The sequence below is a fragment of the Nipponia nippon genome, unplaced genomic scaffold, assembly GCF_047370975.1.
Source record: "Nipponia nippon isolate SJK-2023a ecotype South Korea unplaced genomic scaffold, ASM4737097v1 scaffold_13, whole genome shotgun sequence".
NCBI classification, from domain to species: Eukaryota; Metazoa; Chordata; class Aves; order Pelecaniformes; family Threskiornithidae; genus Nipponia; species Nipponia nippon.
Window position 1 is genome coordinate 14,126,959 of NW_028262324.1, and position 22,137 is coordinate 14,149,095.

Genomic DNA, 22,137 nt, shown 5'->3' on the forward strand with positions numbered 1-22,137 from the left:
TCAGGTGCCACTTAAACTGATGCAGGTAATTAGGGAGTTACACCTTGTACTCATTGGTCTGTCTTTTTTCAGGCCTTTAAGAAGTCCAAGGAAGTTATGCAAAGGTTTGTACGTGCTTATCAGCTCATGCTGAGATTTTATGGAATCATTCTGATCAACGAGGAAACTGGAGAACTTAAGAGAGCAGAGAATTGGGCTGAACGATTTCAAAACTTGAACCGGTGAGTCTCTGTTAATACTGCTGGTCATTTACTACAGCCAGGCACTTCTTTGAGAAGCAAAAAAAGCCAAAGTCAAAAAAATCCTCAGCCCTTGAGGAATGGAGGCTTTTGTTGATAAAAAAGTTAGCTAGCTAAAGTATTTTTAACTTGGCTCAGCCTCTGACTGTAGGTCATCACACTCTTTGTCACTTTAATAAGTGACAAGTATAATAAGTAAACCAGCTGAGGCTGGTTTTCTTTTGTATCTGGTGCAGCTGTTAACAGCAGGCATTCTTCGTGTTGGTCTCCTGAAGTACGAAATACAGACTTGGAGATGTTAATATATGCTCTAGCAGAGCTTGTGTTTAAAACCATATTTTAAGCAGGAATTACTAAAACATTTTCACAGGTAGCCAAATTGCCTTTGTAGTACTCTGTTAAACTACAAAATAGGAGTGTTTCCCTATGCTTCCCTGATTGTTTATAAAGCTGCCTTAATGTGTGTAAAATGCTTTGAATCCTTGGTTGAAAAGTGCTCTGCAAATCGATGGTAATGTTTTTGTATTATTGCAGGTCTTATCACAGAGATAGTAATGACCTTTCATATTCTGGTACCTCTAATGATATTATCAAGGGCTCTAAAAGGACTGGGCATACTCACAAAAGAAAAACCAACTTGAAGACTGTCGAGTATTTAAAAAAAAAAAAAGCTGTGTCTAGCTTGAGTCCTTAAGTCATGAATTTCTGGCAGCATCCTTACACGCCTGTATTATACTTTTCCACAGGCTTACCCTGCAGGGTCATTGTCAGGGACAGGATGTTGGGCCGCATGGACTTGTGTGTCTGACCCAATGTGGTGGCTGTTAGCTACTGGTGGGTGATGCAGAAAGCCAGAACCTTTCCAAGCAGTTGAGGTGATTAATCCAAGCAGTCCAAGAAGGGCTAGAAAGGTACTGCTAAAGGCAGACAGCAGCAGTAGGTGCTTTAAAAGTAAGCCTGCCTGTACTCCTATCTGCATCGTCAAATAGTCTTTAACAGATCACAGTCAGTAATGCACAAAACATTTTTCAGGTACCCTGGGGGTTTGTTGTGACTTCAAGCTTGTAAGACTCACTTCACAACTTTGCTTACCTGTTTATTTCAGGTTTAGCCACAACAATTTGCGGATTACGCGCATCCTGAAGTGCCTGGGAGAGATGGGATATGAACACTATCAAGTGCACTTGGTAAAGTTTTTCCTAACAGAAACTCTTGTTAAGGAGACGTTGCCAAACGTCAAGAGAAGTGCCTTGGATTACTTCCTGTTCACCATCAGAAGCAAACGGAAGAGAAGAGAACTAGTCCACTACGCTTGGCAACACTTCAAACCTCGAGGCAGCTTTGTATGGGGACCGCACGACAAACTCTTGAAGTACAGAGCGCGCTCTACCAAGTCACAGCTGCACAAAAAGGCTGAAGATAAACAGGAAACTCCTGGTAAAAAATGTGATGATTCTGCGGAAAAGGATCAGAACCAGTCTCTAGAGGAAGAACCGAAAGCTGGAGATGCTGCAGGCGTGCAGCCTAAAGTGAATGATGAAGATGTAAAAGAGAAGTTAAGTGAATGCGTTTTGAAGGGAGGGAATGGGGAAGAGGAGAAAGAGGCTTCATTCACCCAGCAGGAGGAAAAGGATTTACACAGTGAGACTGAAGAAGTGCAGGGTACGGCAGAGAATGATTGCACAAAGGAGAGCAAGAAGAGAAAACTGGATGCAAATACGGCAGAGGCTAAAAAGAGTGGACCGTTGAAAAGCCCTACTGATATTGAAAACATTTCCCGTAATCTGGGAGAATGTGCAATTGATGTAGAAATCCCCTCCTCAGTTCCACTCTTACAAGCAGGAGAGGACCAGGAAGCACTGAAAGAAGACAGTGCAAGCACCAAAGACTCAACAGTGCCAGAGACCACTGATGCAGCTGTAAAACGGAGGAAAGTTGATAAAAGAACATTAAGAAGCAAACCATTCAACTTGGCCATAAACCTGAACATGGGGCCCTCTGCCTCTAGTGCCAAGTTAAAGCCATCTGTTGCAAACACTGAGGCTGGAAAAGAAAATGTCAGTGAGAAAAATGCAACTGTGGAAGTGACAAGCGAGAAGGGTGGTGGTGATGCAGACGGTGGGGCTGTGAGACCCCCGGCTGGTTCCAGGCTCCCCAGGACTGGCTGGACTTCTCCAATAAGTGATGTCTTGGAGCCAAGTGGAGATCAAGTCACAGCAAGGGGTGATCAGCACCACTGCAACAGCGCGCTCCTGGGAGGCAAAAATGAGGTAGATAGGGTAGAACAGTGTAAAGAGACAGAAAATGCAAGTGAAAAGGGGCAAGCAGAAGTCACAGGCAAGAAACAAGTTCGAGAGAGTCTTGAGCAGAGCACGGCATCCACTTGTCCTGAAGAAGACAGTGCTGAGGTTGCAGCACAAAAACCTGAAAGCTGTGAGCGCGCAGCAGAGCCTGATGAAGAGCAGGTAGCAGCAGAGTGAGACCAGCACGGCAAGCACTCGAGCAAGCGGGGTGACACTGCCCTTACTGCTAGGAGCCAGCTTTAGTGATTTGGATAGCAGAAGTACAGGGAAGAATACACTTCCTTTGGGCTGATCCAGGCTAGCCCCTGTCTGACTCACCCAACCACAGTTTTTTAATCATTTGTAGTAACTTCACTGAGATCCAGCCCATGGTTACCCTAAAGAGGAAAACTCTTAATTTAGTCATCTTCACGAACAGGCTGTGTCCTGTTCCTGTTTTTTATCTGATGTTCAGGACTGTCTTGGAGTAACAGGGATTTTTGCACTTTGCTTCGGTTCTGGTATGCCCCTTCTTGAAGAGAAGAGGAAAACTAATCTGTTTCCTTGTTCGAACTAGTCAAGTATTTATTAAATACATGATTTTTAATGTAAGACAGCATGACTTAATTTGCCGGGCCTTTCTATTACCATGTAACTTCTATTTGTTATTTTGAAAGGCTGTACCTTCCCAGAAGATTTATCCCTGGCAAAGATTCTGTGTGCCTGCTTCCTAGGGCATAAATCATTAGTTTTGTGGCATTTGCCTGAAAGAGATGAGTATATGCATTTCACATCATGTAAGAGTGCAGTTGCCTCTCCTCCTATAAAGAAAGTAGGTTTGACTTTAGACTGGGATAAAATGCATAGTCAAAGCGCATCTCTGACCAGTATTAACCTTTGTGTACAGATAATGTTCTCTAGGGTGCAAAGTGCTGATTAATTTGTTCTTTATCCCCTGTAGAAGTAGCTTTGTAGTGCTTGTTAGAATTGACATTATGAATTGTCTGCTGGTTTCTAAGAGAAAAACCTTCAGACTTTGCATAAAGCTGCCTAGAGCTCTTGTTCCCCAGGTTTTTCCACCACTTTCAGACCCTTGATAGTCTTCCACAGGTATTTCTGTCCACTACTGGTTCAAAGGCCTGCCTTCCTCAATTGCCAAAACAGGACAAATACTTGTCATTGCATCTTTCCGACTCTGCCGTTAATTTCCAGTTGCCTGCGGGGCTGGCTTTTCTGCAGGCCCTTTGCATGAAGTTCGATGTGTCAAATTTAACGCGCTTCCCAGTTAGGGCGGATTGTTTTACCTTTAATGATCAGCGTGCCAGACAATGAGGGCATGTTAGAGTGCACCATGTCTGGAAACCACTGGGCTTTGTGAGGCAGTTAATTGAAACTTTAATTGGAGGGGGGTATGCTTGTCTGGTTCATTTATTTACAGCCCTCAAGAATTTACTTTCAGACCTTGCCAGCTATTTGCCTGCCTTAATGTTCCTGATCTCCCCGTTAGCTATTCTGCCTGACTTACACAGTATTCAACCAAGTCTGAAGGAGCATTAAACAATTCAGCACTTTCGCTCCTAGAGATTTACAACAGAGGACCTGTTTCATGAAGCGGAGGAAACCATTTCCAACAGCCAGAAGGTCTGGACTTGCTGTTTGCTCAGGTTGTTTGGTTTAGTTTGGGGGTTTTTAGGTGCTGTTTGTTTTGTGTAGGAGGTGGCTAGAGGCTTGCCTGCCTTGCCGGAGAGCAGATGCAGTAGCCTGTGCAATGTTAATGTTTTTCCTCTCTCTGCTACAGCTGTTAAGAAGCTTCATCTTTCAAGGAATTTGATCAGTGACTTGCTTTCCCCGACTGTAGGTCCTGATCCAGCATGCCACATACACGTGTGTGGGAATAAAAGTCTGCAACCTTAACATCTAATGTTCATGGTCACACACGTGCTGGAAAAAGGCTTTACTGTTTTTAAAATACTTTTTTTTTATGAACAAACAAGTTAAATAGCCAATAAGAATACACTTAACTACAGATATAAATACTTGAGGATGTTGAGTGAAAATTCTTTCATAAAAGATTCATAAGAAATTGTTAATCGTGGCTTTTGTACAGATTTATAGTAATTTTCTTATTTAATGAAGTTTTCATTGTGAATATGTGCTCAGTTGGGGCATAGATCATGTATCTTGTTACGGTGATGTGTGCTTTGGTTTTGTGTTTAATGGGATTTCACTGTGAGCCCTGGTCTGGAGTGCTCAAACCAAACCATTCCCTGTCACGATCAGGGTGAGAGTTTTGGCCGTAGGTGTTTGCAGTGAGTTCGCAGGATGTTTTCCAGCACTCGGAGCTGTATCACAGAGCCTGTTATGTTAATGTCACCTATTAAAGCATGACTTTAATGCATACCAGTTTCCACTTATGGTTTTTTCATCTCTGAGGGCAGGACTTGACCATATACGTTGCACCTCCAACGAGCGGGTGCATGGGGCTGTCCAGCGTCCCCAAGCCGAGGTCTGGTGGGCTCACCAGGAGACAAACCCGCTGCTTGTTCCATCTGGAGATGATGCTCGGTCTTCCTCCACTGCTGTAAAACATGGCCAGTGAATGTTTGTGGGGAAGACATCCCCCACTATGCTTCTTGTTTAATGATGTGCTTTGAAGTGTTTCGGTATGCCCTGTCTTGGCTTCGTGCTGCCATCCTCCCAAGCGTGTGTTGTGATGCTCTGCGGAGCAAACGAGGACTTTGCTTTTGAGCGGCTCTTGGGGCTAGCAGGCGGGAGGGCAGCTGCCCGGCCTGCCTACGGGGGCTTTAGTCTCATGGGCCTTTTCCTTCAGGACACAAGCGCAGGGGTGTCTTTGTGGTAATGATTTCTTAAGGCGCTGCGTCCCTTCAGCTGTGCCCCTTCTGCCTGGGGATGTGGAGGGAGAGGAGGACCAGCCCTCTTGCTCTGTGGGGTGGCCTTGAAGGTGGATGCTCCCAGGGCTCTTCCCTTGCTGGTTATAAGCAGGCTGCGCTTGCAGCAGCCCTCCGACCCCTGGCTTGCTATCAGCAACGCGTGGCTGAGGAGTTTGGCTCTGCTTTGCCTTCTCCCTTGCCATCAGCTGGCCTCGGTGCGAAGGAGGAGGTACGAGCTCTGTGCGAAGCAGTTTGTGCGACTGCGCTGCTCTCCCTCTGCAGGGTTTGTGGCGTCTAATAAAGCATTCCTTTTACTTTGAAGCCAACCGAAGACATACAGATCCATGTTCCTTTTCTGTCCCCAGCTGCCTGTTCCACAAAATCTTGTGGGAACTCAGTAAATCTTTGAGCCCTTTATCCCTCTGTCAAAGTTGGTGGAATATTGGCAGCTGGGGAGCTGGACAGGCACACGCTCTGTGCTCATATAAACCTCCTGGCGTAAGGATGCCAAACTGAAACCTGGTATTCCATTTTTTAAGCTTTGCTTTTCCACTTCTGCTCTCCTCTTGCTAACCAAGTGAGCTGTGTCCTTTCAGTCCTGATGAATCTGGCCACTGTTCCTCTCCACTTCCAAGCCCTGCTTTGGATGAAACTGTCTTTAATCAATACAGGGAAGTATGAAGCTCCTTGCAGGAGATGCGTCTTCATGAATATATTGCCATTTGGGATCACCTAGCTGGGAACTGTCATCCTGTTCCTGCCTTGCAAATATTTCAAAGGCAATTCTTCCTTTGTTTTTTTGTGGCTCTGAGAATGTTTCGCCTTTTTTCTTCCTCCTTGTATCTGCCTGCTATCGTCTGTTCTCTGGTCAGGATTCATCACTGTCTCAAGAAATCAGCTGGCATTCTTTAGCTCTCCCTGGGGAAAAAAAAAAACAAAAACAAAACCACAAACATGTGAATTCACCTTCAGAGCTAATAAACCATCTCGCAAAGCAGTAAGTGCGTTTCTCTGCAGTGCATCTTGCGCTCGTGACAGGTATATTCATTTCTCTAGTGAAGTTAGGTAGCCTCAGGCACTGAGTAACTCCCGCTCTGTGTTGCTTTTTATCTGTCCAGCACTGAAGCGGTGATGGGCTTTGAGAAACGGCCTGGGTGAGACCTAAGGAGCATCTTTGTATCTCCAGCTGGAGCAGCTGAATTTTGCTCCTGCGGCATGTCTGCAAGCCCGGCCCGTCCTTGGGCTCCCTCCCTGTTTGCTCAAGGCTGGGGCTGCCCAGCAGGGCATGAATGAGAGCTTCTCTTCCTGACTGACTGCTGCTCCCCCTCCTTCTCCCACCTCCTTCCCAAACCTCCTCTCTCCTCCCAGCTCAGCCCCTCTTGCCTGTCCCCCTGAGCTCTGCCCCTCCAGCTGGAGCCGCAGGTTTATCTGGAGGCGAGGAGTCCCCGTCTGTAAGCTGAGACCCAGGAGGAGGAGGAGGGATCTGCTGGACCCTGGAGGAGAAGCGGTTTGGCTGCCCAGGAGGAACGAAGAGAGGCAGAGCCTGGGCACCATGGCTGGATTCTCCCCTCTTGGGGTTCTCTTCCTATGTCAGCTCTTAGCCACAGCATCAGCTCAGGTAAGAAGCTTCATTTATGTCTTATGCTCAAAAACAAAGTCCGTAAGGGAAAAAGAGAGTGATCTGTGTATGTTATACCTGCAGGATGAACTAGACAGGTTATTAGAGTCTAAACTTCATTAAAAATGTGTGTGTTGCTTGTGCTGTTATCCAGAAAGTGCCTAGCAAGCACAGCTGGGTTTATACCTGCGTGGGTAGGCTTTTAGATGGTATCCTCATGTGTAGAAACTGCTGCTTTATACTTTCTTCCTATTCAGGACTGCAGCTACGAGAGAGAAAGCCTTGGGAAAGGGGAGACCTGTTGATGTAAGAGAAACGGGTTTCTTTTACAGTGAAGTGATAGGTTGCCAATCAGGCTGATCTCCTGATCTGGGTCTTCATCTGAACCAGAATTTCTTATTCCTTCCCTCAATCAGTTTTCAAATTTTACACTTACAAAACAGCATAGTTAACCCTTGTTCACTTCAGACGTGAAGCTATATTAAACTTCCCTGGATGGTGTTAATGTTATTGCCCGGGGAAGTAACTCCTCAGTGAGGTTTTTCATTGTGTTAGTGAGGAATTTTTGCAGTCTGGCTTGGGAATTCAGAGCTGCCCTCATCTGCTGCGAGCAGAGCTGCTTCTACAATGAAACCTTTGTGCACTGAAGCTACGGCAAGTTGCTCTCTGGAGCCCTCTCCATACAGAAGTCATTTATTGGACCTTTCTTTCCTTCCCCCCACCTCAGACCTCCTCCAAAATCCCAGGTTTTCAAATGGCGTCCTGCTCAGAGAGGAGACTTTCCCTTTCTCCTCTCTTCAGTGGTGTCTGCCTGGCTCTTCCATCACCCCATCAGACTGGGACTATAAATTAACTTTTAATGCCAAGCACTTGGCACCTATTTTCCGTGGGCTCTGCATTTCCTCCTCTGCCCAAAACGAAATGTGCCTGTAGGCAGTGAGAACCGTTTCTTACCCAACCAAACCCATTTGCTGCCCAGCAACCAGCTCTGATTCCCAGCATAAGCCACCAGTTAAACGAGCTGGGAGCCCTGAGGATGTGCTCAGTCAAAAGGGTTTTCCAAAGAGCCTTGCACCGGTCCTGAGCTCCTCTGAGTCCACCCAGAATGGCGGGGGGCCCTGAGGCATGGAGGGGTTAGTGCAGGTTTAGGGTTATGCTGTAGGACTTGGCCATTGCCATATTAGCCCATATGTTTCTTCTGATGCAAAAATAAACTCTTCTCTCTCTCTTTCCCCCAATCCTTTCAGAGAGTAGGACCACAAGGCCCTCCTGGACCACGAGGACCCCCTGGACCATCTGGCAAGGACGGCATAGATGTGAGTGCCGTACGGCAGAGGGCAGGCTCGGCCGAGGGAGGGCGAGGGGTGGAGCAGAGGCAGAGCCAACTGAGCAGAGAAGCTGCTCTTGTTCTCCAGCGCCACAGCCTTTGGGCCATCCTTCAGAGGTGGATGGACCTGGAGAACCAGCCTACTCGCAAGAGACCTCCTTCTGCAAGAGTCAGAACAGCGAGTGGAGGTGCTGAGTGGCCTCAGGTTCTTTGCAGGATCAATCCCCTGGCTCAAGAGAGAGCTCAGGACACAGCTAGGGATTCGCGACCCTGCTTGCAAAGCAGAATATTTCTCTTGTGGTGTCCAGGGAGGAGGGGGAACATAATACAGTTGAGTGCATGGGTACAATGCGCGTTGGAATCGTTGCACGTTCTGTAGTTCAGAGGGAGGTTTATGTGACACTTCAGAGCACCCAGGTTTCTAGAGAGGCCCCAAGAAACTCAAATACGCAGCACTGGACACTGCTTTTACTTACATTGGTTTTATTTCAACATTGTTAGCACGGGTATCCCCTAACTTACACTGGCATGTGAGAGGTCAGAATCTGGCTCATGTGTTTCCAGATGTGAGTTGCCTTTAGTGGCACAAAAGGCAAATGAAATGGGCACCCTTTTTTTCAGCAGGCAGCTCCGTATACGTACGCCTTCTGCAGAGGTAGAAGACTATGCACCACAGGACTTACTGGAGGAGAAAAACTTGTCCTGTTACTTTTAAGATTCCATAGAAATGAAAAATGTTGCTTCTGTGCATGTTGGATAAGGACTGAATTGTGTCCTGTAGTTGGCAGGGGATAAAAAGAGCATCAGATGGACCTTCAACAAGACCACATCAAATACAAAAGGCCGGATTCCTGCTTCGATATTCAGTTTGAGTAGCGCTTGGCTCTCTAGGGTGGTTATGGAATAGGGCAGGGTTTTTCAAAGCTTGTCTGAAGTAAGTTTATTGGAATTGGGCCTTTAAGCAACCTTGAAAAAAATCTATTCCTTCCATGCAGGTCATTTTCTTTTGGATAAGAAGGTAAAAAAAGATATATGAGTTCCCTGGTATGTGGTGAACAAGGAGCTTTTTTGTCTGCAGTGGTGAGCTTTCATAGTGGCTCTGTGAGCAAGGCTGGTCTGAAGAGAGAACCTCATTGATTTGCAGCTAGTCCCTCTAAAGTGTCCTTTCGACTAACGGAGACCGTTTTACTGAAAATCTCCCCCTGGTTTTGTAGCGTGAAAGGTTCAGAGCTGGTACCTCGATGGTTTCTCTCCGCTGTTTATCATGATGTGATAAAAAGCTTAAGGGGACAGCCTGGGAGAGGGCAAAGGACGCATTCACGTTGGCAGCAGGGAGCCTGTGGAGTCACTGCAGCAGGACATCGGTGTGGCCGGTGGGCTTCGGGAAAGGGTGGCTGTGTTTCTGTACAGAGTGAAAAAGAAGAATGTGGGAGGGATGAAGCCCTTCAGACTTCAAGTCGTAACCAACTTCTGCGTATAGGCAACCGGAAAGAAACAAATCCCTGTAATTGTGTCGTTCAGTTCCTGCTTTCTACAGGATATTTTACACCTTAATTCTGGAACAGCATCACTTCTGATTGCTCTTCGAAACAGGAGCCTGGGGAGATGCTGCTCACGTGAATCTGGCCCTTCTATCCACTGCTAAAAGCTTCGGAAGGCTCCCTGCAGGACAGGACCAAATAACACCCCCTAATTAATATGGAGAACTTAGTCCTAATAAATCAAATGGCTGAGTAAAGTATTTCAGGTGGTAAATCTTGCAGTCCCAGCTTGAGTCTGCAGTTTTGGCTGCACAGGAATAGTCTCTCATTTGAACAGACTTGGTCTACATTCCTCCTATGGATCTAGGTGCCCTGTTCATGTGAGATGGTCAGGGACAGCCTCCGGGATGGTTTCTGCTATCAACAGGATATTTAGTCCTTTAAGGAATTGCGTAGGAGAAGAGATGCACAGCTGTGGCTAGTGTTGAGCACAGTCATGAAGCCTCCTGGTTTAAGGGCTACCATTTGTCTGGCTGTACCCTCCAAAAAATGGTGGCATATAAAATCCAGCACTGCTCTGCATTTTCCTAGTGCTGCATGGAGAGGATTGTGTGGAGCCTGAGTGGTAGTGCCAATTCTACCACTGCAAAGAATGAAACCATTATTTTATTTCTTTTCTTTAGTGATGAGACTTTTTTTAAAGCACAATCAGAACTTTTCTGGACCGTATCTATGCAAGTTTCCTGAACTCTGTAAGCCACTCCAGCTGGGTTGTCTTCACAGATGGCTTCGGATGAATGCTATGTTGGGAAGAGTGCCTGAACGGTCTCTGAGCTGGATGAGTGCTGCCGAGGTGTTCAGCAGTCCCTTACCATCAGCCGTGAGCAGTGAGCGATGCATAACGCACAGCTGAATTATTCAGGATATCTCCAAACAAACCTTGGATGAACCCCATAAGCACAATTTCTAGAAGCTCCTGCTTTCATTCCTGCCTTTCAGTTGGAGCTGCAACATTAAGTCCCTCTGAAATATTTTATAATTATAGCCTTTAACATGCTTCACGTTTCATATTCAGTAACAAGCAAAATTTCTCCCTCCCATGAATAGAAACAGCATGTTATGATCGGAAGAATTAGCGACAAGTTCCTGTGAATTATTTCTGGGGATGTAATTCCCCAAATTGCTAATAAGCAATTGTCACTTTTCAAAAATCAAGCTTTTTTTTTCTTGCCCACTTTTCATCTCCTGGCTTGACTTGCTAAGAAAGAGTAAACTTCCTTCCCTCTCATGTAGCACCAGGAGAGCATTTCCTTTTGCTGACAGCCTTTGCCTCTAATTCCCAGTGATCTGGCATTAGGGGTATAAACACTGATTAGGCTTTTAATTCAGCTGACTGAAGTTTTGGTGCTCCTGCAGAGTCCCGCAGGGGTCCACGATGGCAGGATCAAGGCTTATGATGGTCCCAAACAGCCTTTGCTGATGCTGTGACCTTGCTGTATGGATTGCCATCACACAGGCAAGAAAAAATGCAAGGGGCTGGCAGTCTCAAGTGATGGAGGAGGGAGTAAACCACTTCTACTGCCATTTTTAGCTGTCTTTTCAAACCATTCATTGCAAAAGAACTGCTCTTTTCATTTCCTTGGCAGGGGACCTTCCCCACCTATGATAATGATAACTATTTATGGAAAATCTGTGGGCAAAGGACAGCAAAGGAGTTGCTTCAGCAAGACAGAGCATAAAGATCCCCCTGTTCAATGACCCTCTGCTCTGCGCGTTGATCGGTCACCAATGCAGTACATAAATCCTCGTCTGAGCAACTCAAGGCAGCCAGTCTTGAGGGATTTGCCCACAGACTTCACAGTTGCCGACACAGTAAATATAGAAACGTGCTATAAATTCCACAACTTTGCTGACTGCCTTCTGACTCCTAATTATCAGGCCCATGGTGAGGATGGTGTTACTTCTAGCCTTGCTCTGTTAATAACCACCCTTTTTCCATATGGATTTTCTTCTTCCAGGGTACCAATATGCCCCTTCCCCTCTGCTCACCCACAATACCTGAGCCTCTCATGGCATTTAGTGCGCTTATCCTAAAGCCAGGAGGGGAGGCTACCATCCAGACATCTGGGACACAAACTGATTTTCTGCGGGATGAGATGGGAAACCAAGCTCCAGTCAAGCTCCAGCTATTCACAAACGATTGCCTCTTTTGGGGGCTAACAATAAAATACAAATATCTTGTTGTCTGAGGTCCATACAAGCTCCTGGATGATGTTACAGCTGGCTGAGCTAGAACGAGTGATTCAAAGACTTTTAAAATACTGTCTCCCAAACACCTTTAATGCTGTTCTTAAAAGTTGCTTTCCATTCGGATAGGAAAAAATGAGCGCTTTTGAAATATTTTATAGAAATTTGGTTTAATCCAGATTGTGCAGTTGGATTAGGTGGAACGCAGTTGGGGGCTTTGTTCATTTGCTTCTCCTGTCAAAGTTTAGTCATGAAGAAAATCATTGGAGACAGTTTGTTCATTCTTTACTTTCTGACAGTCCTCAGCTCCTGGGGGTACCACAGTTTCATGCTGTGTCCTGGATACCTGGAGCTTATCATTGTATCCCTCTGTTTCATCAGGAAGATGTTTGAAAGCCTTGATAGCCATCCAGCTTCCTCTCTGTCCCACTTGCAGACAAGCCCAAGTGCAAATAATTTCTAAGTATATCTGGAAAAAGTTGAAGGTGCTGAGCACCATTCAGAAGCACTGGTTCTCTCTGGGAGGCTGAGGATATGGGTTTCGCCAAATCTGCTATGGTAGATGTGGAAAAGGCTATCCCAGTTCATCCTGCTTTAGGGAGTAGCAGGATCTGGAGCATCAGCTTCCTAAGACTGAGCGTGGTAAATCTTGGAGTGGGCATGAAGGGAGAGTTGAGCGCTATGACAGCTGGGAACACCATTGCTGCAAAAAAGTCAACAGAAGGAGGTTTAGCACTGACACTGATGTCTTTTCTCTTTCATTTAGGGAGAGCCGGGCCCTCCTGGTTTGCCAGGCCCACCAGTAAGTATTTTCTGGTTGACATTGACTTACTCATCCTTTTGAGAGGTGGACAGTGCAAGAGCTAAGACTTACTGGCTCACTTTCCACTTGATCTGCAGCAGAATTCCTATAAGGGGTACACAGGAGTGGAGATGCTCAGCATTGGTCCTGGGGACAAACACATTCTCCTGCTTCATTGCTAGCGGAGGATACGCGTGAAATAAAGCTTGCCTATCACCAGTATAAAAAAACTGGCACCAAGCCACATATGCGTGGTTATTTTTGGGGTTGGTCTGAGTCTGCTTCAGCTCCTCAGTCTGCCAAGGGGTGCTCAGAATCATACCAGGTGGCACAGCTCTTTGCTTTGGGCCACTTACCCCATCCCTTTCTACCCCTCTACTAGGAACAGCTTATGAGTAACTCTATGTGGAACTGAGCGAAAGCACTGAAATGAATTTAGGATTTGGATATGGATTCATGGCAAGTTTCATGTCTCTGCAGGAATTCTTCCATGTTGCATGGTGTAAGATTAACACATCAACAAATGAATTTCCATCTTGTGGTTCTCTTATGTTAAAAATAATTGCCTGTTTATCTGATTTAGGGGCCAAAAGGTGCACCAGGGAAGCCTGGAGCAGCTGGTGAAGCCGGATTGCCTGGCCTTCCTGGAGTGGATGTGAGTATTTTGTCATCTTCTCTTAGATCTTTTAAATATTTCACCTAGGCATGGGTGTTTTCATGAAGTATCTCATCAACTTTCTCTGTGTCTAGTGGAGAAGCAAAGTGGGTCCTGGGTCTATGTAGGTGTCTTGCATATCAGGAGAAATTTTAAGAGTTGAAAGCATCTCCTGATTGAATTAAGGAGTATAAGAACAATTTTGAGATGCATAATCGATAGGATGGCACTCTCACAATGAAACATTGCAGTTCTTCAGAGGTGCACTGAGCAAGTCAGTTGACATTTCTGGAGCAAACCCATTGAGCCTCAATTCAGAAATCCAGTCGCACTTATTGGCTGAGCCTTGCTGGTCTCTGGCCTGGGATTTGCCTCACAGCTCTGGACAGGTGACTGCACGCAGTCGAGTTTTCCCAGCTTAGCACCACTGCCATGGTAGCTGAGTGTGGGTAAGGTTTTAGCCAGCACGTTTTCTTCTGCCTCAGGTGAGAGGAAGCATTCAGTCAGCTTCCACAGCTAAGCTGCAACTCAGTAAAGACCAGTAACAAGACTACTTGGTGGTGGTCATCCATGCTTAACAATGGGCAGGGAACAGTACTGATAACTTCCTTCGGGTCCTTTCCTTTATGATTAATTACAGAGAGAAATAAAATGGTTAGGCTTTCCTGAGAGCTTGGCATCCAGATGATTTGTGTAGGGGCTTCCTATAGCTCTTATTACTGTATTTCTCTGTTTTCACACTTATCTTTTTTTTTTTTTTTTTTTTACCAGGGTTTAACAGGAACCGATGGCCCACCTGGCCCAAATGGGCCTCCAGGGGACCGTGTGAGTACCACATTAGATCCTAAGTCCCTTTAAATGAACATTGTCATTGATTGTATTGATGATTCCTCATTCCTGTGTCAACTGGTGACATTTGAGTGTTGATTACAATGGCTTATTTACCCGTAAATGCTTGCAGAATACTTGGACCCTTGAAATGAAGCCTCAGATGGCTTTTCATTAGGCAGGGCATGAGATCATCTTTCTTTCACATGGTTTTGAATGGGCTTGGATAGCCTCAGTGCTGGGAGTACCAGCGCAGAACAGCTGTGGTGATATTTCAAGTATCTAGAAAATTCCTTGAAGCAGTTGGTAGACTTAATTACGAAGTTTATCAAAGTGAAGCTATTTGGCCTTTATTTGTGGTCTGAGTACGTAGCTCTGTTATGTTTGTAATTACTGCTACTGTGTATTAACTGTTTAAACTTTTGCCTTTTGTTCATTCTGGGGCTGTCCATATGGTTGACACTATTAGTTACTTTGGCATAGGCTTCCCCAGCCAGCGTAGCAAGAAATAAGAGTTTTTTCCTGCTTCCTGCATATTACAGCTCTACTAAGGGGCACCACAGGGATAGAGAAATGACTGCCTGAGATGTTACAGATGTCCTTCACATTATCTACAATGGGCCCGGAAAGGCACTTAGGCCTCCTTATGACGTTAAGAACTAAACATGAATGAGCCATTCAGCACAGATTTTTATCCAGCATGGTTATTTTTCTGTCTCCCAGTGTGGGAAAGTAAGACTTGTATCCACAGCTGGTTTATTGGTCTCCTGAACTGGGGGCTACAGTGATGGGCTGAACACACATCACAATGTGCAGAGGTTAAAAAAGGTTCAGTATATCTCAATAATCCATTTGTTGCCCCAAGGAGTTACCCAAAGCTCAAAACTCTGAGAGCTGTCTCATTTAGTTAAAGGGATGAGTGATAAAGCCATGTATCTTTGATATGCTCCTCTTCCTTTCCCGTGTGCAAGGCAGAGTGCGCTTGGCCACTGGGAAAGCTGAGTGGCAGGACCCAAGCATCTTGGTCACAGCTCCAAGCCTCCGTCCTTTGGCACTGCACTAAAAACCATCTCCTTTGCTTTTCCTCCTGCCCATCTTTCTCCCCAGAGACCCAGGGCTGCAAAATCCTGACCGCTCTCAGTCTGTGGCAAGAGTCCAGCACCTTCTGGGAACTGATCCCTGATTTTTAAAATAGAAAAGTGCAGGACCACACACAGAAGACTCTGAGCAGTTTTGTGCCCCCGTTTCATGTTCAGTGGTAGTATTTGCCCATGCCCACTTTAGCACACAAGCTCCGAGTTTGCAGGGTAATGGAGCAGGTAATTTCTGGGCACAAGAACTTCCTCTTCAGCTGTTTAGTAGAAGCTGTTTTAGCACAGTTGCCGTAACTACGTGCTCTGATTTGACATGCTTTCCCATATCTCATAACTCAGGCTCTCAGCATGGGGTAAACTTGGGACCTGTTGTCATTTATGGCAGCTTTTCAAGGTCAGTGGTCTATCTGGAAAATTGTTTTAATTGGTCTAATAAAAGCCTGGAAAAATCAAAACCCTGTAAATCTTAGCGCTCCAAAAGGACAACATTGTTATCCCGACTTTCTTCCTTCTGTTCAACTTTAAGAACATGTTTCAGTCTCCCAGGAATCACCGAAATAAGCAGGTGTGCGCTTACTGTTGTGGGATTGAATTCATGCTTCACGCTATGACTTCTCCTGAACAAGCCTTTTTTTCCGAACTTGGGAGTCTGAGAGCGAAGGTGTTTAGCATATGGAAGTGGGCTCACGGAAGACAGTTTTTAGAAATACATTATTGCTAAACATTTCTTTTCCTCTCTATGCCACACTTCATCAGTCCAACACTGATTCATGTCTGACCAGGGACAGAGTATTGTGAAGGCAGCATACCAAAATGGTTTTTATCTTAAATACTCCCATTGCTATCAGCATCTGTTAGCTTTTCTCATGGTTCTGCTTACAGACTGATTAGATCAAGCCTACTTGTTTTTTCAATTAAAAAAAATCCTTTAGTTTAGCCAGGAACAAGCTGGGTTCCAGCCTCAGTGCCAGATACTGGTGCCCTTCACTGGAAACTTTTCAAAGGCCATTTTGAAGTTTGGTTCTTTACACTGTAAGCAACGAGGAAAACATAACTATTCATATTTATTTATGAATGCCATATTAATCAAGTATTTCCTGTGCTCCGTAGTTGTATATTCATAAAGTATATTACTTTAAAGTGAATAATTATGGTGAGATTGTTTTCTAATCAAAAGAGAAAGAACATTGTTACCAGGAGAATGAGTTGAGTCAGACAATGTTATTAAAATCGAGGTGTAAATGAGAGTCTTTCCTTTGAACTTAATGGAGTCACGTCAGCTTGCTCAGGGACTCGATGATCTTTTACCGTACCAGGAACGTTCACTGCCGCATGCTGCACCTTACACCCTCAAAGATATCAAAATTAAGGAGAGTAAAGTGCCGACGCTTGGCACTTTGGGCACTCTGCCAGCCTTTTGGCATTGCGTTAGGTTTATGGTTGGACTCGATGATCTTAAAGGTCTTTTCCAGCCTAAATGATTCTACAGTTCTATGTCGGCCAAAGCAGAAAGGGGCTATGCAGCTGGTTTCAGTGGGGGCAGGATTAGGGTGCAAGTCAGTAGGTGCCAAGAACTCAATGTTTTCGTTACAGGAGGAGATCCCAGCTTGTTCCTTACAACCCTCAGTGGTTGTAAGGACTTCAGCCTAAAGATAAAAGTGACTGGAAGAAAAGCAGAGTAATCTGCAGTAAGAGAAGTGAATGAGCTGACATTTGCAGCAGAGTTGATTTTTATTGGATTACAGTCCTCTCCTCACAAGACTCCTCTTAATGAGACCTTGGGTCCTCTGTATCTTTCTCCTTAAGCTTAACAAGGGAAAATATTTCTAATCTCATTTGGTACGCGGAATATTAGGAAAGGGCTGGAGTCGTCCCTGGGATCACAATAAGCAGCCGTGTGTTGGGATGTTTTCCAGGTCTGCCCATCTGCCTTGTTCTCCTGGTCCAAGGGGCAGAGACCATTTAATTCCAGCTCAGGACATCATTCTCGAGATGTTTCTGTGCAGCATTTTGAGAACTTTTGGAAAACAGGTTTGGGCAACCGGGCTGGCGAGAGGCTGAGGAAGCCTCGTGCTGTAATCGCTCTTTGTCCCCTGCACAAGGAGATGAGGGTTTTGCTGGCGCTAGTTTAACACAGCCCATAAATAACAACGTCGTTTGTTCTGTGTTTAAGTCTGTCACCTTCTTACTTTTTTAAGTTCTGCCTTTATCAGAGAGTAATGTCGGCTGACAACCACACAAATGCAGGCAAAAAGCTGTCTGCAGCAGGGCCTTGAGAACCACGCAGCTCTTCTGCAGCTCCCGAGTGTCAGCACAGCTTAGAGAAACTCACTGTGAGGGCTGCATCCGTGCTGTTCAGCAAACTATTATTTTATTTATCATTCACCCCAAAGTACGCTGGCATTTCTGCACCTCCACCTCTTCTTTTGTTTTTCCTTTCCTTTTTTTTTTTCTTTTGAAAAAGAGTGGCAAAATCGCTCTGCTCTCACCAGCTGCCTGCCTCTGCTTTTCCTTTCCCCGTCGCAGCAACAGCTGTTTTCAGAGGAGGCTCTCGGACCCGAGAGCATCAGGCAGCAATGCACACCCAGTATCTCTTGGAGATATCTTCACAGCTGCTGGCCAAGGTCAACCCACCACACTGTTTTTTTTGTTCATTTTTATATTTCCATTTACTCTCTCTTTCAGAATTACTACCTATAATTAATTTTGCAGTCTACCAGCCAGTGTTGGCATCTTAGCAATGCAACAAAGGGATTAAGAAGGTTGGTCTGTCTGTCTTACTATCTTTAGTTAAGCAGGAACATAACAACTTCAAGAATGACTTAATTCTAGTCAAAGATGTAAGATCACCAAACTCTAGTCAAGCTTAAGAGTAAGAATGCAAATTGGGAAAAGGAGACTGGGGATTTGCCAAGGAAAGCTAGTGAAGAGGCAGAAGCTGCCAAATCTTTGTCTTTGCTTGAACGGAAAATGTATGAATTAATAAAATTCACTAGAATGAGTCCAAATCTTGTAAATAGTTTCAGATAATTTAGTCGTTGGATCTACAGTATGAATGCATTTTGAATGAGAATATTTCAAATGGATGAAATTCAATTTATGAACATTCAGATATTTGTGGAGACTAATCTGAGGCCAGCTGTGACTTGCAGAAGTGTCTGTTCAGTCTTTCAGGAGCAGCTCATGTTTTAGTCTCTACTCTCTCTTGACCAGCAAATGGTGAAGGAAGTTGCTGGGGCCAGTTCTGAACATCCATCCCTGCTATCTTAAAATGTTCTTTAGTCAAGTAATTAACCAGGAATGACAGTCGTTATCCGTAAGTTTCTGTCCTTATATTTGTGAATTCAGCTGAGCATCCCCAGTTGCGTGCTGTTTCTGTAAGACACTGCTGGAGTTTTCAAGCAAAGACTGATGTCGAGGAGAGCAGGTGTTGGTGTCTACCCATACGGAGGTTTCTGTTTTAGCCCTGCTAATTTGCACTCTGTTTTATTCCTGTAGGGTGCATTAGGACCTGCCGGGCCACCTGGACCAGCTGTAAGTACCTCCTAGACCTGCATATGTAAAGATGGTGTGTAATATTATGCCAAAACTATCACCAAGACAAGAGGGGAAACCTTGTATCCCAAACAAAGGGATCAAAGCCTGACTGAGTGAAAATATTTTTTTGACGTGTTTAAATATGTATGTATGACCTGTTCTGGTAACACAGGGCCTGTTCTTAGTCTCAGAGATGTTAAAAGCAAGCCAGCTTGGGATAAAGACTAGCATATTAAATGCTATCAAAATTATTAGACATTAGATAATGTCTAATAAAAATGAAAAGAAAAAAAAGGAAAAGTAGATAAACTAGAGTGTTGTCTTTGTAAATGTTTGTGTCTCATTATCATGTCACTGTACGTGGCTTTACTTAGAGATGTCTCGTAGGTAACAGCGATATAAAGGGAATACAAATTATTAGAAGTAACAAAAGGATTGATTAAGACTCCAGCTGTGCTCTCATTGCAAATTACAATCATTGGGGACAGGGGAGTGCTAAGGAAACTTAGAAAAAAAAAATAAGCAGCATTTTCTGAGGTTTGTTTTTTTCCTGTACGTTCAGTTTCTAAGTGATCTTTTACTGTTCTGAATGTTGTTTCCAGGGCAAAGGACTGCCAGGACCTCCAGTAAGTAATATGAGGCTCTTTTTCAAAGAAGAGGTTTAAATTATTATACTAGCTTTATTGGATACCTTGAATGTTACAAACCCACCCCAGGCCTTGGGTCCCTCTCCTGTGCCAGGCAGAGGAATGTGGAGTCCTACAGCTCAGCAGCCTTGTGGGTTTTTCATGCTTACCTTACCCCCAGGGAGGCTGGCAGTGCTGTAAATTCAAGGCACAGCAGCCTTCTAGTTGCTGGAAGCGACCAGCTCTGGGACACCTTTTGTTCGGTGGTTTTCTGGAGCATCTCAGAGCTGCTCTGTGTCCGAGGGGATGCAGATGTTGGCACATGCGATGATGACGAGAGCATGTTCTGTGGGAAGGCGGAGCAAAAAGAAAGATGTGCATTGGTGAACTGATTGTCTGGGTGCAGGATTGGCTCCTCGGAGGGATTAGACAAATGAGTACAGCCAGACTGTTTGTTTGCTGTGGGCTTTGGCAGCTCTGTGAGGTGGCCATGGGTGTAAGGATCTTTTCTCTGTTCAACAGGGGCCTCCAGGACCCAGTGGGCTCCCAGGTGGAAATGGATTTCGGGGTGCTCCTGTGAGTTTCTCCTACCATTTGATTCTCATTTACTGAACGTGCCACAACCACAGAAGAATGAGGTTCCTTTCTGGTCTCTTACCCCGTTCTGGAAGCGTGATGCACAAAACACTATGAGCTCTACAAATGCCTACAGGCAATGCTATTCTTTGTATCAGCTTGGGTAGGGTCACCCCAGTCAACCAGTGCAATGCCAAAGATGTGGAACTGCTTGCAGCCATATCTTCCTTTACCAACTATGAGTGAGGACAAAAGAGCAGCCAATGTTTCAAGAACAGAGATTAGTTACCAGCTGACATGTACTTTCAGCATCCTCAAAAGAAGCTACTGCACAGAACGGGTCTGATCTGAGGGAGCCCATTCTGCAGAAGCACACAGTCACTTTTGGGTGCCCACAGCTCCACTGGAGAGGTACAGAGCCAGTGGAAGCAGGGATGTAGGTGCAGGGATATGTTCTTCTGCCCTAATCCTTATACTTCTATATGGCATCTGCTCTTCTCTTTGCAGTCACAGAAGCCTCTGCATAAAGAAAGGTGCAGTTTAGTCCCGTTAGAGATAGCTTGCCCCACATTCACAAATATGCAATTGTATTTAGTAGCCACCCTTCCTTTCCCTTTTCTTTTTCATTTAAATGATTCAGAAGGGGAATTCTTTCTGTTTTTCACTCTGTTTAGGGACCTTTTGGTCTGCCAGGATTCCCAGGGCCTCCTGGACCACCCGGACCTCCCGTAAGTTGAGACTTGCAAATGTAAACGTGAGAAAATTCCCATGGGGAGTCCAGAATTTTCTTCTTGCTGCCAGAACATGCGCGTTTTATTTGCTGCCATTGCCTTGAGTGCTCCTTTTCCGGGCTAAGTTTCAGCAGGCCGTAAACACCGTGCCCCAAGGAGAGCACTGACTTTTCACTGGCTGCACTTTGGTGTGTTGATTATCTCCTGTTTATTGTCTGTGCTGCGTGGGTGGAGGAACCTAAAGACGTCCAGGCTTTATGGCATAGACAGATCGCAGGGTGGGCTTTCTGTTTTCTCAAGGTTTATATGCTTGCTTGGATCACGATGGGTTCTTGTAGGGCCAGCAAGGGAGGCTTGAAAGCAGCAAGTCTCTGTTTTGGGTTTGCTGCAGTACCTCTGGAGGGTTGGAGGGATAGGGAGGTCTTTCCCAAGGAACTTCCCTGGCTTGAAGGATGGCCAGGCACAGCTGCTCTTCCCAAATTGCTGCCTTTATCACCTAAGGCTCAAGGCTCTTCCCCAAGCCCATCTGTGCATCTCCAGGAGATAATTACACCCTTGACACGTCTGTGTTGAGGACTGGTGCTGCTCATAGCGCTCTGGATTCAGGGGCTGCATTTTGTGCTGTGGGGCTGGGTATCTGCCTCGTGCTGATCCAACTGAGCTGGGTCTGTAAAGTGCATTTTCTAGAAATTTTATTTCCTCCTGGTGTTTGTCTTGATGTATTTAAAAGACCATATTTCATGAATTGCAGGGTCTTCCAGGCACCCTTCCTGATGGCGGTGGGGACCTTCAGGTAGGTTTTTCTTTATGTAGCATGAAAATATTTTTTGGTTTAATCCTTGATGTGATTTTTCGTTGGTGTACTTGGGTGACCCTCAGACCATTTAACGTGTACCGTTCAGACCTGCAGACATGGGTCTAAACTGCCGTACTGCAGAACGCATAAGTGTTGCGTGCATATTTACAAGACTGAAATGTTCTTTCAAGGAGGTAGATATGCTAGTGCCTTTTTTCCTTGATCTTTGCTTTCCAGTTTGCTTTCCAAAATGCAGGTTTTGCATACATCCTTCATTTACAAAACAACTTTAGCATTTGGTAAATGACAACAGCTTTTCCTGCATCTGTTGCCTATCCTGCTTTGGAAGAGAAAAGGTTGTGCGTGTTGCACTGTTTATTTCCATGGATGGTGGCACCGGGTTCCTA

General features: G+C 45.2%; 1 protein-coding gene across 4 annotated transcripts in view; it reads left to right on the forward strand.

Moving 5' to 3' along the window:
- Positions 1 to 2,274: 2,274 nt before the first annotated feature.
- Positions 2,275 to 22,137, forward strand: part of COL9A3 (collagen type IX alpha 3 chain) — a 44,891-nt gene continuing 25,028 nt past the window's right edge. For 2 of the 4 annotated variants that reach the window (XM_087749823.1, XM_087749826.1), the window contains exons 1-11: positions 2,412 to 2,704; positions 6,781 to 7,030; positions 8,278 to 8,346; positions 12,852 to 12,887; positions 13,471 to 13,542; positions 14,314 to 14,367; positions 18,963 to 18,998; positions 19,604 to 19,627; positions 20,150 to 20,203; positions 20,878 to 20,931; positions 21,686 to 21,727. In XM_087749823.1, the coding sequence (XP_087605949.1) occupies positions 2,544 to 2,704; positions 6,781 to 7,030; positions 8,278 to 8,346; positions 12,852 to 12,887; positions 13,471 to 13,542; positions 14,314 to 14,367; positions 18,963 to 18,998; positions 19,604 to 19,627; positions 20,150 to 20,203; positions 20,878 to 20,931; positions 21,686 to 21,727 (852 nt within the window). In that variant the 5' untranslated portion in view covers positions 2,412 to 2,543. Of the gene's footprint in view, positions 2,705 to 6,780; positions 7,031 to 8,277; positions 8,347 to 12,851; positions 12,888 to 13,470; positions 13,543 to 14,313; positions 14,368 to 18,962; positions 18,999 to 19,603; positions 19,628 to 20,149; positions 20,204 to 20,877; positions 20,932 to 21,685; positions 21,728 to 22,137 lie in introns of all 4 variants that reach the window. The other 2 variants (XM_087749825.1, XM_087749824.1) reach the window with 2 other exon arrangements.